This window comes from Physella acuta, unplaced genomic scaffold (genome assembly GCF_028476545.2).
Source record: "Physella acuta isolate Inbredline_101_S28 unplaced genomic scaffold, ASM2847654v3 ptg001494l, whole genome shotgun sequence".
Lineage (NCBI taxonomy): Eukaryota > Metazoa > Mollusca > Gastropoda > Physidae > Physella > Physella acuta.
In genome coordinates, this window is record NW_026733009.1 from 82440 (window position 1) to 105711 (window position 23272).

At 42.9% G+C, this 23272-nt stretch overlaps 1 protein-coding gene across 1 annotated transcript in view; it reads right to left on the reverse strand.

Moving 5' to 3' along the window:
• LOC131928376 (transient-receptor-potential-like protein) overlaps positions 1-13434 on the reverse strand; it is a 49805-nt gene extending 36371 nt beyond the window's left edge. The window contains exons 1-6 of the mRNA XM_059284381.1: positions 13290-13434; positions 12150-12356; positions 11671-11829; positions 8968-9097; positions 7027-7189; positions 6709-6876 (exon numbers count right to left, since the gene is read on the reverse strand). Of these exons, the coding sequence (XP_059140364.1) occupies positions 6709-6876; positions 7027-7189; positions 8968-9097; positions 11671-11829; positions 12150-12356; positions 13290-13377 (915 nt within the window). The 5' untranslated portion in view covers positions 13378-13434. The remainder of the gene's footprint in view (positions 1-6708; positions 6877-7026; positions 7190-8967; positions 9098-11670; positions 11830-12149; positions 12357-13289) is intronic.
• Between the last annotated feature and the right edge of the window lie 9838 nt (positions 13435-23272).

The window sequence follows — 23272 nt, forward strand, 5'->3', positions numbered from 1 at the left end:
ACACCACACCACACGACATGACACCACACCACACCACACGACATGACACCAAACCACACCACACGACATGACACCAAACCACACCACACGACATGACACCACACCACACGACATGACACCACACCACACGACATGACACCACACCACACCACACGACATGACACCACACCACACGACATGACACCACACCACACGACATGACACCAAACCACACCACACGACATGACACCACACCACACCACACGACATGACACCACACCACACCACACGACACCACACCACACATGACACCACACGACATGACACCACACCACACATGACACCACACGACATGACACCACACCACACGACATGACACCACACCACACCACACGACATGACACCACACCACACGACATGACACCACACGACATGACACCACACCACACCACACGACATGACACCACACCACACCACACGACATGACACCACACCACACCACACGACATGACACCACACCACACCACACGACATGACACCACACCACACCACACGACATGACACCACACCACACCACACGACATGACACCACACCACACCACACGACATGACACCACATCACACCACACGACATGACACCACACCACACGACATGACACCACACCACACCACACCACACGACATGACACCACACGACATGACACCACACCACACCACACGACATGACACCACACCACACGACATGACACCACACCACACGACATGACACCACACCACACCACATGACACCACACCACACGACATGACACCACACCACACGACATGACACCACACGACATGACACCACACCACACCACACGACATGACACCACACCACACGACATGACACCACACCACACGACATGACACCACACCACACGACATGACACCACACCACACGACACGACATGACACCACACCACACCACACGACATGACACCACACCACACCACACGACATGACACCACACCACACCACACGACATGACACCACACGACACGACATGACACCACACCACACCACACGACATGACACCACACCACATGACATGACACCACACCACACCACACGACATGACACCACACCACACCACACGACATGACACCACACCACACGACTTAACACCGGGTCTACGACAAATTCCCGAATGGACACTTGCCCAAATGCCGTTTTCCCGAAGGCCGATTTCCCGAATGGACACTTGCCCGAATGCCGTTTCCCCGAACGGACACTTGCCAGATTGAGACAACAGCGATTGCTTTAAACTGGGCTCAGATATAACACTAACGATTTTTATCTCTAGTCGGTGTGACCTACTTAGGTCTGTTTGGCTTTATGTATATTTAATCTCCTGAGTTATGTATTTGTCCTTGGGAGAATTGTCAGTTCACTGGTACAACCCGGTCAACTGAACGCTGTCACATCATGTGATGGTAAGTTTAATGCCTGGCAGAACCTCAACCAATGGACTTGCGACCGTGAGGATCCTTGACTGACCCTCAACCAATAGTCGTAAGACTTTTGAGTTATTTCCCCTTACTCTGAGTTGTATTTAATCACGGGATTCTCAAGTCCAGAGGCCGCCAGATTGACTTTTGGACTAGGAGAGGTGTGCCTGTGGTTAGGTACGCCATTTTGCAGTATTGTTATTTTGTGACATGATTTCACCTTTTGTATAAGGAATTATGTGACTAGTTGTAGTTTACTGAATTTGTGGTCTGGTGTATTATTACACCTTTTTGACTATCGGTGATAGTTTAACCTGTATAAGGATTTCTATTGTTGTAGAGGCAAATTGTCTCTCCTTGGTCTTTTGTTGTAATTATTATGAGGCCATTCAGTTGTGTGTAGTAATGATTTATCACAGCTGTGATATTGTGATTTTTCTCAAACTGTAAGTTGGAGTTGAGTTTATTTATATTACACTGAGAATCTGTACATTTTGATCTTACCTAGTGTCATTATCTTGTACATAAATTAAAAAGGTATTCATAGTTTAAGTCGTGTGAGTCTCTTCGATTTGTCGTGTTTTACCCCTAGACTGCATTAACGAGCTCACGGCAAGTTGTTGAGATTCCGTTACAACGTCTTCTATCGGTACCATACCAAACGAACCTGGGGCGTCCGCTTCCTCCGCGGCTGTCGGAGGTCGGACATAACAAGTGAGGGCTCGACCGGTATTTTGATTTGTGTGCAAGTTTGGCACTAGTTTGAGTTTGTGATCTAGAGTTTGGTCAGAAGTGCGAATAAGTTGAACTAGTTCTTGAGTGGTTGTTTTTGTTATCAGTTGAAGGTAAACATTGTTACTTGTTAGCTATGGAGGCTTTGTTGTTAAGTCCTACTGTGGAAGCAGTTGAGAACTTAAGTAGGAAAGAGTTGATAACAGTTGTCAAAAAGTTAAACCTGGACTATATTGTTACTCAGACCTCTAGGGTGTTGAAGGACAAAGTTATTGTTTACTTCATTAATGAAGGCATGCTAGATGAGGGTCTTCTTTCTGAAGTTTTGGCACGGGAAGTGGAAATTGTTGATAGGGAGTTTGAGGCCAGACTAAAGTTAGAAAGAGAAGTTCAGATGAAGCGGTTAGAATATGAGTTTGGTATTATTGACAGTAGTTCGAGGTCAGAAGGTCCTTCTCAGTTGTCTGTGGCCCAAACATTGGCCCAGTTTTGCAAATTAGTCCCTAAGTTTGATGAGTCAGATCTTGTCGTATTTTTTAATACATTTGAGAACATGGCTGAAAGTTGTCAATGGCCTAGTAACGTAGTCACAACGTTACTAAGCACTGCTTTAATTGGTAAGGCTGCCACCACATACCAGGCACTCTCTCGCGAAGTCCAGTCAGATTACAAAAAGGTCAAGGCTGCCATTCTGAAGGCTTACGAAATAACTCCAGAAGCCTACAGAATTAAGTTCAGAAAAATTAGGAAACAACAGAACCAAACCTATGTTGAGTTCCTTTTTGAAAAAGAAAAAGTCTTTTCAAGATGGCTCCATTCTGAGAATGTCGACGACTTTGACAAACTCAGAAGTCTGATACTAAGAGAAGATTTCCTCAACGCAGTACCTGAAGAGATCAGACTACACATCTTGGATAACCGAATAACAGACATCAAAAGGGCAGCAGAATCAGCTGATACCTTCGAGCTGTTGCATAAGAAGTCACAGGGTTCTGGTACCAAATACAATCCGGTACTACCTCTCATCAGCAGCAATCCCCCTGCTGGCCAGTTGCTGAGATCTCGTCAATCAACACAGATACCCAGAGTCACAGCCAGGCGACTGATCTGCCACTATTGTTCCAAGCCTGGGCACATCATCAAGAACTGTTTCCTGCGACAGCGAGATAACAGAGAGTATGTACGAACATCATCTCGTTACGCTCTCCCCCATCAAGCAAGTCCAAAGGTGAACCTCGCCCGTCGTGATGACCCTACACCAGCGTGTCCACAGGGAGGTAACGAAGTGCCCACCACTTGCGTCCAGTCATCTTATGACTATCCTCTTCACCAACCGGTTACATCAGCAGCAACCAATGGTGAAGAATCGAGAACTGTTGGCTTCAAGTCATTCATGACAGATGCTGTCATCAGCAACCCTGGAGACCCAACATCATCGCGGAACATCGTAGTCCTAAGAGACACTGGGGCTTCTCAGTCACTTTTGCTGAGAAACTCATTGAACATCGCTCCAGAAACCAACACCGGTGATGTCACCATCATTCAAGGAGTGGGAGCTGAACCAACAGTAGTTCCACTACATAAGTTCAACCTGAGACATCAGCTCATCCAAGGAGATGTCATCCTTGGGGTGATAGATTCCATACCTGTCCCAGGAGTACACTTGCTCCTAGGTAATGACTTAGCGGGAAGCAAAGTCCACCCCCAGGAAGTTCAGAACCCGTTCTCTACAGACCCCGACGGTGAAAATGAACTGTTCTTTTGGCCGAGAATGCACAACGATGACACCCGTTATTGCAGACATTGTAAGAACTGTCAGTTGGTTGGGAATCCCAGTCAAAATATTTCCCAGGCCGATGAAACAGATTCTTGTGCTAGACGAAGCACTTAACAAGATTACCAAGGACTGCGTCACCTACTTCCCAGACCGGAGAAAGAAACAACTGGTTTATCATGTAAACTCACTAACTCTTTCTCCCCAGCTAAGTTTATGTTACATATAAGTATTTCTAGTAAATTTGATGATGCTACGCTTAAATTGTTAAATTTCCCATTGTTGACCCAGTTAGACCATCTTGAACATTTATCTTCTAATGAGAATCAGACATTCTCACAGGTAGTTAAAACTTTACCCTCCATTCCTTGGGATGGCAGGTTACTATAGGCGGTTTTGTAAAAAAACTTTTCAGCTGTAGCTGAGCCACTTACTGCCTTATTGAAAAAGGGTGTTGAGTTTGAATGGTCAACTAAATGTCATGAAGCCTTTTTTACCATTAAGTCATTTTTATCAAATGCTCCTGTTATGGCTGCACCAGATTTCAGCAAGCCTTTTAAACTTGCCATTGATGCTAGCAATTTAGCCATTGGCTCAGTCTTATTCCAGGAAGACAACCGAGGGATCGATCATCCAATAGCCTTTTTCTCTAGAAAGTTAAATGAGAATCAAAAGAATTACTCCACTATTGAAAAAGAAGCTTTAGCTTTGGTTTTGTCCTTACAACATTTTGAAGTCTATGTCACCTCTTCCATAAATCCAGTCATGGTATTTTCTGACCATGATCCTCTTAAGTTCACTACTAAGTTGGGACAGAATAACAATAGAATTTTAAGATGGTGTCTATTTTTCCAAAATTTTAATCTGGTTATTTCCCATATTAAAGGAACTGACAACATTGTAGCTGACTGTTTGTCAAGAATGTAAAACAACTTTTGAGGTTCACATTGATCTTGTGAAACTTTTTTGGTTAGTTATAACCATTTTGCAAATGTTATGGTTGATTAAACTGTAGCCTAGTGGCTGGAGTTCCAAGCTTTCAATCAGAATGTGAATTGTACGGTTTTTTCCAAAACTGATTACTTGTTGAAAATGCCTGTTATTTTCAAATGAACCTTATTTAAAGGTGGTTTTGTTTAATGTGCATTGAGTTGTTATAAAAATGTATCACATTATGCACTTGATGTTATATTGAGATATTTAAATAAATGAATTAAGTTGTAAGTTTCCCACATGTTATATCCAGATGGATATGTTTTGTTACCTTTGCATAAGGAACCTTGATGTATTCTTATTTTGGGAAGGATTGTTTCCCTTTGGTAAATTGTAAAAAGGTGAATTGTTTCCCTTTAATTTTTAAGGATGTTTTTTATTGACATAGAAATTTTGTTAGTTACTATAATTGGACATTTTTTGTGTCAGATGTGTTCCATATAGTGATTGCCATTTTTGTGTAACAAAAATGCCTCTCTAAAAGGGAGGGGATGTGACCTACTTAGGTCTGTTTGGCTTTATGTATATTTAATCTCCTGAGTTATGTATTTGTCCTTGGGAGAATTGTCAGTTCACTGGTACAACCCGGTCAACTGAACGCTGTCACATCATGTGATGGTAAGTTTAATGCCTGGCAGAACCTCAACCAATGGACTTGCGACCGTGAGGATCCTTGACTGACCCTCAACCAATAGTCGTAAGACTTTTGAGTTATTTCCCCTTACTCTGAGTTGTATTTAATCACGGGATTCTCAAGTCCAGAGGCCGCCAGATTGACTTTTGGACTAGGAGAGGTGTGCCTGTGGTTAGGTACGCCATTTTGCAGTATTGTTATTTTGTGACATGATTTCACCTTTTGTATAAGGAATTATGTGACTAGTTGTAGTTTACTGAATTTGTGGTCTGGTGTATTATTACACCTTTTTGACTATCGGTGATAGTTTAACCTGTATAAGGATTTCTATTGTTGTAGAGGCAAATTGTCTCTCCTTGGTCTTTTGTTGTAATTATTATGAGGCCATTCAGTTGTGTGTAGTAATGATTTATCACAGCTGTGATATTGTGATTTTTCTCAAACTGTAAGTTGGAGTTGAGTTTATTTATATTACACTGAGAATCTGTACATTTTGATCTTACCTAGTGTCATTATCTTGTACATAAATTAAAAAGGTATTCATAGTTTAAGTCGTGTGAGTCTCTTCGATTTGTCGTGTTTTACCCCTAGACTGCATTAACGAGCTCACGGCAAGTTGTTGAGATTCCGTTACAACGTCTTCTATCGGTACCATACCAAACGAACCTGGGGCGTCCGCTTCCTCCGCGGCTGTCGGAGGTCGGACATAACATCGGTTATAAATACAGCTTGATGTAGCATGTTTTCTCTATCATTAGCGGGTTTACGTCATGGTGTCACCCCACCCCCCTTCCACCCTTGTTGGGATTTGTCAAATTTTATCTTAAAAAAATATTTTACACTCTAATTAACCACTTATTTAAGTGGAATTATAATTTTTCTGTATATATTTTGCTATTTTTTGCCTTGATGACACCCCCCCTAAATGGTGTCACCCGGTGCGGTCCGCCCTCCCCACCCCACTACGCCCCTGCCTAAACCTGATGCTTACAATACACCGAACCTTAACAGTAGGGTTATATTAAGGTTAGTTTAGGTTAGTTAGAAGTAAAATTTAAGGCTAACTTTAGACGGAGAGATTTACCCCAGATCGTGACCTTTGACCTCACCTGCTTCTGCTCAAACTTGAGGGCCAGCTTTAACCTTGACAAGGTCAACTTGTCTGTGTCCTGGGGCAGGTCCTCCTCGCTGGTCCTGTTGAGGACAGCAGTGACCTCCTCACTGCTCCGGCACTGATCCAGCAGGTCACAGGCGTACTTCCGGCACTGCTGGCCCAGCTGTGAGGGTCAGAGGTCATGTTTGGCTCATACTTAACTTTCAGTTTGGGAGAGTGCCGTAGCTTTAGTCAGGTTATCTAAACGTAGTCGCAGCAATGTAGTACACATGTCTATCATGTGTTGTCAGCCCACGTCTAGTGCCCATATTACCTGGAGATAGGTGTCTTTAAATTCGTTTTCCCTGAGAGCCAGATGGTCCAGTTCCCAGGAGAGTTGAAATGCCGTTAGGACGGGGTCAGCGCTGGTCAGGGAGATCCAGGCAGGACTGGCCAGGGCCTTGTACGTATTGATCCTCAGCAGGGAGTGGCGGAGACTGCAGACAAAACTGGACATTTATATCCTGCATTGTTTGTCACATTTATATGTTCTGTCACATTTATATCCTACATTATTCTGTCACATTTATATCCTACATTGTTCTGTCACATTTATATCCTACATTGTTCTGTCACATTTATTGACGATATCCTCTATTAAAGGATGTATTTTTTGCCTGTCTTATTTAGCTGTCTTGTTCGCCTCTCTTCTTAACCTGTCTTGTTTACCTGTCTTGTTTGCCTGTCTTGTTTACCTGTCTTGTTTGCCTGTCTTGTTTACCTGTTTTGTTTGCCTGTCTTGTTTACCTGTCTTGTTTAACTGTCTTGTTTACCCGTCTTGTTTAACTGTCTTGTTCGCCTGTCTAGTTTACCTGTCTTGTTTACCTGTCTTGTTTAACTGTCTTGTTTACCTGTCTTGTTCGCCTGTCTAGTTTACCTGTCTTGTTTACCTGTCTTGTTTACCTGTCTTGTTCACCTGCCTAGTTTACCTGTCTTGTTTACCTGTCTTGTTTACCTGCCTAGTTTACCTGTCTTGTTTACCTGTCTTGTTTACCTGTCTTGTTTACCTGTCTTGTTTACCTGCCTAGTTTACCTGTCTAGTTTACCTGTCTTGTTTACCTGTCTAGTTTACCTGTCTTGTTTACCTATCTTGTTTACCTGCCTAGTTTACCTGTCTTGTTTACCTGCCTAGTTTACCTGTCTAGTTTACCTGTCTTGTTTACCTGTCTTTATTACCTGTCTTGTTTACCTGTCTTGTTTTCCTGTCTTGTTTACCTGTCTAGTTTACCTGTCTAGTTTACCTGTTTTGTTTACCTGTCTTGTTTACCTGCCTAGTTTACCTGTCTTGTTTACCTGTCTTGTTTACCTGCCTAGTTTACCTGTCTAGTTTACCTGTCTAGTTTACCTGTCTTGTTTACCTGTCTTGTTTACCTGTCTTGTTTACCTGTCTAGTTTACCTGTCTTGTTTACCTGTCTTGTTTACCTGTCTTGTTTACCTGTCTTGTTTACCTGCCTAGTTTACCTGTCTTGTTTACCTGTCTTGTTTACCTGCCTAGTTTACCTGTCTTGTTTACCTGTCTTGTTTACCTGCCTAGTTTACCTGTCTTGTTTACCTGTCTTGTTTACCTGCCTAGTTTACCTGTCTTGTTTACCTGTCTTGTTTACCTGCCTGGTTTACCTGTCTTGTTTACCTGCCTAGTTTGCCTCTCTAGTTTACCTGTCTTGTTTACCTGTCTTGTTTACCTGTCTTGTTTACCTGTCTTGTTTACCTGTCTTGTTTACCTGCCTGGTTTACCTGTCTTGTTTACCTGCCTAGTTTGCCTCTCTAGTTTACCTGTCTTGTTTACCTGTCTTGTTTACCTGTCTTGTTTACCTGTCTTGTTTACCTGCCTTGTTTACCTGCCTAGTATACCTGTCTTGTTTACCTGTCTTGTTTACCTGTCTTGTTTACCTGTCTTGTTACCTGTCTAGTTTACCTGTTTTGTTTACCTCACTTGTTTACCTGTCTTGTTTACCTGTCTTGTTTACCTGTCTTGTTTACCTGTCTTGTTTACCTGTCTTGTTTACCTGTCTTGTTTACCTGTCTTGTTTACCTGTCTTGTTTACCTGTCTTGTTTACCTGTCTAGTTTACCTGTCTTGTTTACCTGTCTTGTTTACCTGTCTTTATTACCTGTCTTGTTTACCTGTCTTGTTTACCTGTCTTGTTTACCTGTCTAGTTTACCTGTCTTGTTTACCTGTCTTGTTTACCTGTCTAGTTTACCTGTCTAGTTTACCTGTCTTCATGGACCCTGGCCTGACAGCGAGCACATGAACACGACAGCTGGTGCGGACGGTCGATGTTGGCGCCATGGACCAGCAGGAGCTGAAGGATCTCAAACTGGTTGCAGTGGGCCGCCAGCATCACTGGGTCAGACAAGGTCAAAGGTCAGGCAGGGCGAGTCAAGGTCAGACAGGGCGGGACAAGGTCAGACAGGGCGGTACAAGGTCAGGAAGTCTACAGTAGAAACTTTGGCAGGGATCAAAGAAAGTATGTCAACAACAAGAGAGATATAAGTAATAGTGCACCTACCAAATGGAAACCAGACAGATATAAATATAGCAGAAGCACAGAGTGTTACCATTGTGGGAAAACAGGCCACGTAAAGTCTGAGTGTTTCAGCTTACAAAATAGAGATACATATCTCAGCAATAATAACAGAGGAGGTTATGCACCTAATAATAATTATAGAAATCAAAGTAATTATTACAGACAAGGACAGTATAGTGGACAAAGTAGAAATGAATTCCACAATCAAAGTAGACAGCCAAGAATGGGACCAGACAACAAGGGAGAAAATAGAAATAGTAGAAATAACAATCAAGAGACATCAGCAGGGGTAGAAGGGTCAGAGACGGTGGCATCTGTTAGACAAAGCAATACAACACTGAAGATGTTCCCAGCTATAGTAAACAACACCAGAGTAATGTGTCTGAGAGATTCAGGTTGCACATGCATTATTGTTAAGAAAAGTCTTGTAAGACCAAACAGTACATTCCTGGCATAATGAAGATGACATATGCCAACAAGAAATTTAAGGATGAGTGTGAGATAGCAGTAGTTGATATAGATTCTGCTTGGCTGAAAGGTAAATATAAAGTGGCGGTCATGGAAGAACCAATAGCAGATATGATTATTGGGAATGGAAAGGAGGTGAAAGAAAGTAATGAGGAAGATATAGATAGATGGGCAAGTCAAATTGGAGCAGCGGTTGAGACAAGAACACATAGAAACACTAAAAGAACTACTAGAAATACTGAGAAAACATGGGGTTACAATAGCACCAGAAATACTGCATGTGGGAGTAGATACAGTAGAATTCTTAGGATTTAAGGTCGGAAATAAAGAAATTAGACCTACTGAAGGAAATAGGGACAAAATATTAAATATCAAAACTCCTAGTACAAAAAGGGATGTGAAATCATTGTTAGGACTATGCAATTTTTATAATATTTTTGTAGATAAATATGCTGAACTTACTACTCCTTTAAGAGAATTGCTATCCAAAGACAAAGTTAAACTAGCATGGACACAGGAATGTGAAAGTGCTTTAAATAAAATAAAGGCTGAATTCATGAGTAACAAGGTACCGATGTCATCAGATTTTAGTAAGCATTTCACTCTTTTTACTGATGCATCAAATATAGCGTTAGGAGCTTGCTTAATGCAAGAAAAGGGTAATAAACTATACCCAGTACAATACCTTAGCAGGGCATTATCACCAACAGAACAAAGATATGCAGTGATTGAGAGTGCCTAGCAATTGTGTGGGCATTGAATAAATTACAGAAGTATTTATTGGGAAGAAACCTTACTCTTAGAATAGATCATAAGCCATTGATCACAATCAATAAGAAAATGATAATGAATAGCAAAATAAATAGATGGGCACTGATTTTATTAGATTTCAAGTTTGAGATAAAAATAGTAATGGGACAGCACAATACACTAGCTGATTTCTTGTCAAGACAGATTGAAGATGAAAAAACAAACATAGAACTGACTAAAGAAAATAATGACCTGAGACCTCAGCCATTGAAGTAGGGAAATCAAGGATATGATTTGCCCATGGGAGCTATTGCATAGCTATGGTTTTGTTCTACTAAGAGAGAGTTTTCCTTAGTTAGATTTATTTTGAGATACACTAAGAGGTAATATTCCTTAGTGAGGTTTAATGAATTTTTGTTATATTAAGAAGAGATGTTCCTTAGTTAGAGTCATTTGTTATTATTAAACTAAGAAGGTTTACCTTAGTTACAATTTTCCTTAGTGGCGATACTTATAAGATAAGTGAAGCTTTGCATTTTGCCATGTATTTTATGAATATCATTGTTTCAATTTGGTAAGTGTACATATAATATAATTTAGGATGTTCATTAGCAAGTTTCTTTTTCAATATGATTTTCATTTAACTGTTACATGTATAATGAAGATTTTATAGTGAATGTGATGTATATAAGAAAAAATTAATAAATTAATTTTTTAAAGGGGAGAAAGGGCATATGTAACATTCAAATGTAGGGTGAATGCATGTTTCGAGTGGGGTGTAAAAAGGCTATATAAATCTAAAATATATTTTGGGTGGGCGCATGCGCAAAAGAAAGTGGAAGTGGAGAGGAAGCGGGAAGAGAAAATGGCGTTGTTTGGTAATGAAGCTGTTGTATCTTTGAATCAATAAAATTGTGTAAATTACCAGGACAAGAGTTGTTTGGTGTTATCCATCAGGCCTTAATATGCAATAACACAACAGTGATGCGGTTGGTATTTGTCTTGAGTTTGTGCCATGAAGTTGACAGTACAAAAAGGCCGTGACAGTCAGACAATGTCAAATATCAGGCAGGGGGAGTCAAAGGTCTGACAGGGTCTGACAAGGTCAAAGGTCTGACAAGGTCATTACTTGAATACGCGTGAGTCACGTCATCATGTGACGTCATATTACCTGGAGATATATCTGGTGAGTAATCAAAACTTTCATCATCAACGTAGCGGGTTCGAGACCAGTCCGCACCGAGCATTTCCCTGGAGATGGACGGGTGTTCTATCAACATCTCCACGATCCTGTAGACGCCTTCTCTTATGGCATACAGCAGGGCATCGCCTGTGGACAGGCAGGTATTCACAGGCAGGCATTCACATGCAGGTATTCAGTCAGATATTCACAGGCAGGTATTCACAATTCACAGGCAGACATTCACACTTCACGGGCAGACATTCACACTTCACAGGCAGACATTCACACTTCACAGGCAGACATTCACACTTCACAGGCAGGTTAAAGGGCAGCCAGGCGACCCATGTTTACATCTCGTGCCAACCTACCATTTGAACATTTTCTACCTCTGATATAGCAACGTTTCCTTCTAAATCCAGCCAAAAATCCACCCTAATGCACACACCCCCCCCCCTCATAGCACCCACCTATCTTAACACCCTCCTGCCTCAGGAGCAGCTCGACCAGCTCAATGTTCTCATTGTCCACGGCTATCTGTATGGCCGAGCGGCCCAGCATGTCTGTACAGTTGACGCTGACGGCCGGCTGGCTGCTCAGGCAGCGGATGACGCTTGACTTGTCCCCCTTCTCCACCGCGTCTAGGAAGATCCTCTCCTGGGGGTCCATCCTGTGGCCTAATGGGGTCAGTGTGTGGAGGTCAGTCCAGTGGTCAGTGTGGAGGTCAGTCCAGTGGTCAGTGTGGAGGTCAGTCCAGTGGTTAGTGTGGAGGTCAGTCCAGTGGTCAGTGTGGAGGTCAGTGTGGAGGTCAGTCCAGTGGTCAGTGTGGAGGTCAGTGTGGAGGTCAGTCCAGTGGTCAGTGTGGAGGTCAGTGTGGAGGTCAGTCCAGTGGTCAGTGTGGAGGTCAGTCCAGTGGTCAGTGTAGAGGTCAGTCCAGTGGTTAGTGTGGAGGTCAGTCCAGTGGTCAGTGTAGAGGTCAGTCCAATGGTCAGTGTGGTGGTCAGTCCAGTGGTCAGTGTGGAGGTCAGTCCAGTGGTCAGTGTGGAGGTCAGTCCAGTGGTCAGTGTGGAGGTCAGTCCAGTGGTCAGTGTGGTGGAAAAGGATAAGATGTTTTATTGTTTCTTTACACATATCAGCTTCTACTCATACCCTTTACTGTATTGCACATTACTTTTAATACCTTTAACTATTTCCTAACTTATCTCAAAGTCCAACTCAACTATTTCCTAACAATGTCTGTCTCCAACTGCAACACGCTTCAATGACCAACAGTTGATAAACTCTTTCCTCAACTGCTAACTCTGACGCTTCACTGCATCTCACTTCTCATTGGTTCCTTCCTATTCTAGCTAATCTACTTAGCTCGTGTGCTTGACCTCTTGTTATTGTACATTTTCTCCTGTTTGATCTACTTCTACACTTGCGTCATCACAGTCAGTGTAGTGGTCAGTGTAGTGGTCAGTGTAGTGGTCAGTGTAGTGGTCAGTGTAGTGGTCAGTGTAGTGGTCAGTGTAGTGGTCAGTGTAGTGGTCAGTGTAGTGGTCAGTGTAGTGGTCAGTGTAGTGGTCAGTGTAGTGGTCAGTGCTGTGTTCTAAAGACAAAAAACTTACCATGTTTGATTGTCTCTAGAGGTATCTCGACGTACCGGTTGGCGCTCCATTGATGCGGGAGTTTAGATCCGAACGGCCCCTTCACCATCCTGTGGTCAACACCTCAGCCCCGCCACCAAGACTAGATGGAGGCTACAGCCCTGTCATTGACCTCTGCTCAAGCGGTGTTAACCTTAAGAAGTTCAGACGTTAGAGGTTTACTATACAGTTGCCTCTAAACTTACAGAAAGCTGTTAGTCAAACGAACACAATGGACATTCCTCCACCTAAATCTGGCAACATCTCCAGGCTAGTCTTCAGCCGTAATGGCTCTAGCTAACCCTCTCAGCCATGCTTTTGAGAAATAATGGATGAGCCCCACCACACCCCCACCCTCACATAATGTAAAGGGAGAGGCGACACACCCCCACCCTCACATAATGTAATGGGAGAGGCGAAGGCAATAACACACGTAGAGATATCTCACACACGCCACTTGAATGGGATACTCGACTCAGATACTTGACTGAGACAAGACACTTGACTGGGACAAGACAGTTGACTGGGACACTTGACTGGGACAAGACACTTGACTGGGACAAGACAGTTGTCTGGGACAAGACAGTTGTCTGGGACAGTTGACTGGGTCAAGACACTTGACTGGAACAAGACAGTTGACTGAGACAGTTGACTGAGACAGTTGACTGAGACAGTTGACTAAGACAGTTGACTGGGACAAGACACTTGACTGAGACAGTTGACTGGGACAAGACAGCTGACTGAGACAGTTGACTGGGTCAAGACAATTGACTGGGACAAGACAGTTGTCTGGGACAGTTGACTGGGTCAAGACACTTGACTGGAACAAGACAGTTGACTGAGACAGTTGACTGAGACAGTTGACTGAGACAGTTGACTAAGACAGTTGACTGGGACAAGACACTTGACTGAGACAGTTGACTGGGACAAGACAGCTGACTGAGACAGTTGACTGGGTCAAGACAATTGACTGGGACAAGACAGTTGTCTGGGACAGTTGACTGGGTCAAGACACTTGACTGGAACAAGACAGTTGACTGAGACAGTTGACTGAGACAGTTGACTGAGACAGTTGACTGGGACAAGACACTTGACTGGAACAAGACAGTTGACTGGGTCAAGACAATTGACTGGGACAAGAAGTTGAGTGAGAAAGTTGGCATCATCAATCACCAGCCACAAACATCATCAATCACCAGCCACAAACATCATCAATCACCAGCCACATACAAACATCATCAATCACCAGCCACAAACATCATCAATCACCAGCCACATACAAACATCATCAATCACCAGCCACAAACATCATCAATCACCAGCCACATACAAACATCATCAATCACCAGCCACAAACATCATCAATCACCAGCCACAAACATCATCAATCACCAGCCACATACAAACATCATCAATCACCAGCCACATACAAACATCATCAATCACCAGCCACAAACATCATCAATCACCAGCCACAAACATCATCAATCACCAGCCACAAACATCATCAATCACCAGCCACAAACATCATCAATCACCAGCCACATACAAACATCATCAATTTACCAGCCACAAACATCATCAATCACCAGCCACAAACATCATCAATCACCAGCCACAAACATCATCAATCACCAGCCACAGGCAAGCATGATCAATCACCAGCCACAAACATCATCAATCACCAGCCACAAACATCATCAATCACCAGCCACAAAAATCATCAATCACCAGCCACATACAAACATCATCAATCACCAGCCACATACATCATCAATCACCAGCCACAGGCAAACATCATCAATCACCAGCCACAGGCAAACATCATCAATCACCAGCCACATACAAACATCATCAATCACCAGCCACAAACATCATCAATCACCAGCCACATACAAACATCATCAATCACCAGCCACAAACATCATCAATCACCAGCCACAAACATCATCAATCACCAGCCACATACAAACATCATCAATCACCAGCCACAAACATCATCAATCACCAGCCACATACAAACATCATCAATCACCAGCCACAAACATCATCAATCACCAGCCACATACAAACATCATCAATCACCAGCCACAAACATCATCAATCACCAGCCACAAACATCATCAATCACCAGCCACATACAAACATCATCAATCACCAGCCACAAACATCATCAATCACCAGCCACATACAAACATCATCAATCACCAGCCACAAACATCATCAATCACCAGCCACAAACATCATCAATCACCAGCCACATACAAACATCATCAATCACCAGCCACAAACATCATCAATCACCAGCCACATACAAACATCATCAATCACCAGCCACAAACATCATCAATCCCCAGCCACAGGCAAACATCATCAATCACCAGCCACATACAAACATCATCAATCACCAGCCACATACAAACATCATCAATCACCAGCCACAAACATCATCAATCACCAGCCACATACAAACATCATCAATCACCAGCCACAAACATCATCAATCACCAGCCACATACAAACATCATCAATCACCAGCCACAAACATCATCAATCACCAGCCACATACAAACATCATCAATCACCAGCCACAAACATCATCAATCACCAGCCACCTACAAACATCATCAATCACCAGCCACAAACATCATCAATCACCAGCCACAAACATCATCAATCACCAGCCACATACAAACATCATCAATCACCAGCCACAAACATCATCAATCACCAGTCACAAACATAATCAATCACCAGCCACATACAAACATCATCAATTACCAGCCACATACAAACATCATCAATCACCAGCCACAAACATCATCAATCACCAGCCACAAACATCATCAATCACCAGCCACATACAAACATCATCAATTTACCAGCCATAAACATCATCAATCACCAGCCACAAACATCATCAATCACCAGTCACAAACATAATCAATCACCAGCCACATACAAACATCATCAATTACCAGCCACATACAAACATCATCAATCACCAGCCACAAACATCATCAATCACCAGCCACAAACATCATCAATCACCAGCCACATACAAACATCATCAATTTACCAGCCACAAACATCATCAATCACCAGCCACAAACATCATCAATCACCAGCCACATACAAACATCATCAATCACCAGCCACAAACATCATCAATCACCAGTCACAAACATAATCAATCACCAGCCACATACAAACATCATCAATTACCAGCCACATACAAACATCATCAATCACCAGCCACAAACATCATCAATCACCAGCCACAAACATCATCAATCACCAGCCACATACAAACATCATCAATTTACCAGCCACAAACATCATCAATCACCAGCCACAAACATCATCAATCACCAGCCACATACACACATCATCAATCACCAGCCACAAACATCATCAATCACCAGCCACAGGCAAGCATCATCAATCACCAGCCACAAACATCATCAATCCCCAGCCACAGGCAAACATCATCAATCACCAGCCACATACAAACATCATCAATCACCAGCCACATACAAACATCATCAATCACCAGCCACAAACATCATCAATCACCAGCCACATACAAACATCATCAATCACCAGCCACAAACATCATCAATCACCAGCCGCAAAAATCATCAATCACCAGCCACAAACATCATCAATCACCAGCCACAAACATCATCAATCACCAGCCACAAACATCATCAATCACCAGCCACATACAAACATCATCAATCACCAGCCACAAACATCAATCACCAGCCACAGGCAAACATGATCAATCACCAGCCACAAACATCATCAATCACCAGCCACATACAAACATCATCAATCACCAGCCACATACAAACATCATCAATCACCAGCCACAAACATCATCAATCACCAGCCACAAACATCATCAATCACCAGCGACATACAAACATCATCAATCACCAGCCACAAACATCATCAATCACCAGCCACATACAAACATCATCAATCACCAGCCACAAACATCATCAATCACCAGCCACAAACATCATCAATCACCAGCCACAAACATCATCAATCACCAGCCACAAACATCATCAATCACCAGCCACATACAAACATCATCAATCACCAGCCACAAACATCAATCACCAGCCACAGGCAAACATGATCAATCACCAGCCACAAACATCATCAATCACCAGCCACATACAAACATCATCAATCACCAGCCACATACAAACATCATCAATCACCAGCCACAAACATCATCAATCACCAGCCACAAACATCATCAATCACCAGCGACATACAAACATCATCAATCACCAGCCACAAACATCATCAATCACCAGCCACATACAAACATCATCAATCACCAGCCACAAACATCATCAATCACCAGCCACAAACATCATCAATCACCAGCCACAAACATCATCAATCACCAGCCACAAACATCATCAATCACCAGCCACATACAAACATCATCAATCACCAGCCACAAACATCATCAATCACCAGCCACATACAAACATCATCAATCACCAGCCACAAACATCATCAATCACCAGCCACAAACATCATCAATCACCAGTCACATACAAACATCATCAATCACCAGCCACAAACATCATCAATCACCAGCCACAAACATCATCAATCACCAGCCACAAACATCATCAATCACCAGCCACAAACATCATCAATCACCAGCCACAAACATCATCAATCACCAGCCACAAACATCATCAATCACCAGCCACAAACATCATCAATCACCAGTCACATACAAACATCATCAATCACCAGCCACAAACATCATCAATCACCAGCCACAAACATCATCAATCACCAGCCACAAACATCATCAATCACCAGCCACATACAAACATCATCAATCACCAGCCACAAACATCATCAATCACCAGCCGCAAAAATCATCAATCACCAGCCACAAACATCATCAATCACCAGCCACAAACATCATCAATCACCAGCCACAAACATCATCAATCACCAGCCACAAACATCATCAATCACCAGCCACAAACATCATCAATCACCAGCCACAAACATCATCAATCACCAGCCACAAACATCATCAATCACCAGTCACATACAAACATCATCAATCACCAGCCACAAACATCATCAATCACCAGCCACAAACATCATCAATCACCAGCCACAAACATCATCAATCACCAGCCACAAACATCATCAATCACCAGCCACAAACATCATCAATCACCAGCCACAAACATCATCAATCACCAAACACATACATCATCAATCACCAAACACATACATCATCAATCACCAAACACATACATCATCAATCACCAGACGGACAGAACCATACACGAGTTGCCTGAGAAGAAATCAATGGACCCCAAATGTTGGCTGGGAACCAAATGTTGGCTGGGAACCACCTGGTTTCGTTTCCATCATCACGTGATCACCAGACTGACCAGTGCGACACCTCAGGCTACAACCTAGCTCAAGTTACTGACTGGACTGACCGCTGACTGACCTATGACTTGGCTGAACGCTGATTGAAATGACAACTGACTGAAATGACCGCTGACTGGACTGACATTTGACTGGACTGACCGCTGACTGGACTGACTCAACTGACCTATGACTGAAATGACCGCTGACTGGACTGAGAAATCGGAAATAGCATAAATTACTACTTCCGGTCAAACAAAAATTACTCAAAATTTGAAAGAAGGTAGAGAATTAGATCTTTTACTTAAATGTGAAATTTCGTTTATCTATCTGAAACAGTACTCCAGTTATAAGTTTTTGAAAAACGAAAAGTAGAATAAGTTCCACTTTCGGTTATCGGAAATCGCTGAAAAGTTGATACAGAACTACAAACTCGATATAATAATTGTAAATGAAATTTCATCAACCTAGCTTAACGGTATTCAAGTTATCGCGTTCACAGATACACATACACACACACACACAGAGACATACAGACAGTCCAGTTTTTTCCGACTCGATTACTCATAGAACGCCGATATTTCGATAAATCTGCATTTATAATTTTTGCCCGATTAAAATAAGTCCCATATACTCCGTATATGATGAAGAACTGGGGTGTAAAACGATGAAAACTGCCAAAATTTTATGTGATTTTTGTACACGATTACGATTCTTCCTTTACACTGTATATGAGAAAGTGAAAACAACATTTCGACAACGGCCGCAGTAATTCCTCAACACACGGAGAGAGCATAACAAATCCTAGCGTTATATTTTGTCCCCCGCATCATTCTGTAACTCCCCCCATAGATCAGCTGTAGATCTTTATCGAGTGGCTTTTTGAAGGTTAGTAGGGCAAATAAAATCGTGGTTTCAGCACAATTTTTTCTTTAAGTAAGCAGTTGTAAGCTAGCTAAGACGTTGAAAACCTGGTACACCTGCTGTAAACCAGCTATAGAGCAGCTATAGCCCAGCTGTAGACCAGCTATAGAGCAGCTAGTAATAGGCCAGCTATAGTACAGCTAGGATAGCAAACGCATAAGAAATAATCAATGGCATTAAGCCGATTGGTAATCACATGGTTGGGCGGACAATGAGCAGACGTTCAGTGGGGAAACACAGCAGACGATCAGAAGGGGTGTAGGAAGAAAGGCCGACATGGACGAAAGGCCGACATGGACAAAAGGCCGACATGGACAAAAGGCCGACATGGACAAAAGACCCACAGCCAAAAGACAGATAGCAAAAAGGCAGACTCGCCATAATACCCACATACCATTAGGCCAACAAAGCATAAGGCTGACAAACATAAAGATACTAATATCGCAAAATACGTGTTACTGCATAGCTCCTATTTAGAAAACCAGCGAAATAAGGAATGAAATAAGACGGAAAGTTCAAGAGAAGAGACGATGCTAGTTGCTATCCTTATATGGTGAACCATCGGGTCAAGCGAATGGAGATTAAACACAAGGGATCAACACCTAACTATTGTGAAATGCGGTCACTGCTGTATATTCTCATAGCTCCTTCTATGTCAACGAGGTGAGACAAACATCATAGAACCAAGTCAAAAGCCGCCGGCATCATCGCCCACACGCAACAAGGTGGAACGCCAAGAGACAATACTAGTTGCTATCCTTATAAGGTGAACTATGGGGTCCATGCGACTAGGGATGACGGGAGTGTACAAAGGATAAACATATACGTGGCATTATCACCAGATTTAGCAACGGAAAAATGAAAGAAACCGGTCGACAGATCACGTGAGAGGTGAAACACAGCAGACAACAAGATGATGACGAGACTAAGGCGAACATTCTCTCAACTAATGCACACCTTCTCTGAATTAACGAGAAATCATCCAAATAGGCAAATGCTAAAAGACAACACTGCATGTCAGTAACACATGGGCCAGTAACACATGGGCCAGTAACACATGGGCCAGTAACACATGGGCCAGTAACATATGGGCCAGTAAGACATGGGCCAGTAACACATGGGCCAGTAACATATGGGCCAGTAACACATGGGCCAGTAACACATGGGCCAGTCAAACTTGGGCCAGTAACATATGGGCCAGTCAGACTTGGGCCAGTAACACATGGGCCAGTAACATATGGGCCAGTCAGACTTGGGGCAGTAACACATGGGCCAGTAACACATGGGCCGGTAACACATGGGCCGGTAACACATGGGCCGGTAACACATGGGCCAGTAACACATGGGCCAGTAACACATGGGCCAGTAACACATGGGCCAGTAACACATGGGCCAGTAACACATGGGCCAGTAACACATGGGCCAGTAACACATGGGCCAGTAACACATGGGCCAGTAACACATGGGCCAGTAACACATGGGCCAGTAACACATGGGCCAGTAACACATGGGCCAGTAACACATGGGCCAGTAACACATGGGCCAGTAACACATGGGCCAGTAACACATGGGCCAGTAACACATGGGCCAGTAACACATGGGCCAGTAACATATGGGCCAGTAAGACATGGGCCAGTAACACATGGGCCAGTAACACATGGGCCAGTCAGTTCTATTTACCCCACCCCTTCAGTGGATGATGTATTTGTATTCTTGCCACCAATCGCACCTGATCAGCCGAAGATTGGCCAGATTAATTTGCTTTCTGGAGAGCCAATTTTCTTCCTACCAGCCGGTACTTGTGGAAAAAGTAACACATTAAAAAAAGCTACTTTTCTTTTGTCTAGAACTCTTTGATAAATTACCACAGTAGGTAGGGGTATAGATTGTGGTTGTAAGTTGCGGTTGTAGGTTGTGCTTGTACTTCGGGACTGTAAATGGTTTTGTGGGTTGTGGTTGTTGGTTATTGTTGTAGGTTGGTTTTGTGGGTGGTGGTTGTTGGTTATTGTTGCTGGTTGTTTTTTTTTGGGTTGTGGTTGTTGGTTATTGTTGTAGGTTGGTTTTGTGGGTGGTGGTTGTCGGTTATTGTTGTAGGTTATTGTTGTAGGTTGTACTAGTAGGTTAATGTTGTAGGTTGGTGTTGTAGTTTGGTGTTGCAAATTGGAGTTGTGTTATAGGTTGACGTTGGGGATATAGGTTGTGGTTGTAGTTTGGAATTGTAGGAAAAATGAGCGAGAAGTTCAGACAGTTGACCTTATGAGTAAAGCAGCAGGCACGTGATTATCTCCAAATGTCAACTGGATATGGGTCGACACAGAAACAACATTTTCAATTTACGAGCCGACCCGCGGCGTATCATACGCCGCTATTTAGTTGTTTTATTTTCTACTTTTCAGTAATTCATAATTTGTGAATTCGACAGTACCAATGCTGCCACTGAATATATTTGCTTTAAAACACTATCAGTAGCTCGTTAAGGACGATAACCCCCCCCATCTTCCCCCTCCTCCCCCCCCCCCCCCGTGAAAGCAGTTTCCTCTTAGTTACCTCACTTAAGTTTAAAATAGTTTTAAACTAAATTATCTACCCCTAATAGCCGTCATTAAACCCGGCTCTACGATTGTAAACATTTAGCGTGAACCACAGCTAACCAGACCATGTAGGGGTGGGGGTGGTAGGGAGGGCGCTTACAGCTTGGTGTTTTCTAGGGTCTCGAAGAAGAGAATTATATATATAGATTCATTTTGCTATTGCGTACAGAGCTGGGTCAGGAGGCGGTAGATAGACTTGTTCCAGTGAGAGACAGTGTCCTATGATTTCGTCGTGTTTTTAAGCTGGTGATTATTGTTAACTGCTAGTTGTCTTGCGATATTTTGTATTTGTGGTTTTGTGATATTTGTGTTTGTGGTGTTGTGATATTTTGTATGTTGTCTTGCGATATTTTGTAGTTTGTCGTGTGCTATTTTGTGTTTATTGTGTTGAGATATTTTGTATGTTGTGTTGTGATGTTTTGAGTTATATGTGTTGTTGTGATCAAGTATCGTTGTTTTAGGTAACGCCCCTCCCTTGACCCAGGCGTATAGATGTCAACTGAAGAAAACAGTTGGACTGTAGACTACGCCCTTCTGGGATGACAGTGAGGCGATACATTCAACAGAAAACACCTGGGTTGTTACAGTTTTTAACCTCGAACATAATGTCCGAGTCACGTCGTTTGTGCCGCTAAAACATGACACGTGACAGCGATACCAATATCGGATGTAAAAAAACAAGTTTGTCTTACCTTTGATAAATGTTGTTGTAATCATATAAGTAGTCTATCCTGGAGCTGGGAACACAATCACTATTGACTTCCGTTTATGTAAGCCACTGTGCGAGGCCTCTGGTATCCATGGCAACTGTCAGTGGTGACACCGGCTGTATGTGAGTACATCACCACTGACTGTATCGATCAGACGGGGGTTGCAGGCGATAACGTGGCACTGGCTCCTCCTTCTCGTCTTGCTGCAACATGGCAACGGACGTCTTTAGATCTTAGACCAATTTTAAACGTTCATCACTTCTCGCAATACACTTCCACATCCATCCAAACCCACCCACGCACCGTC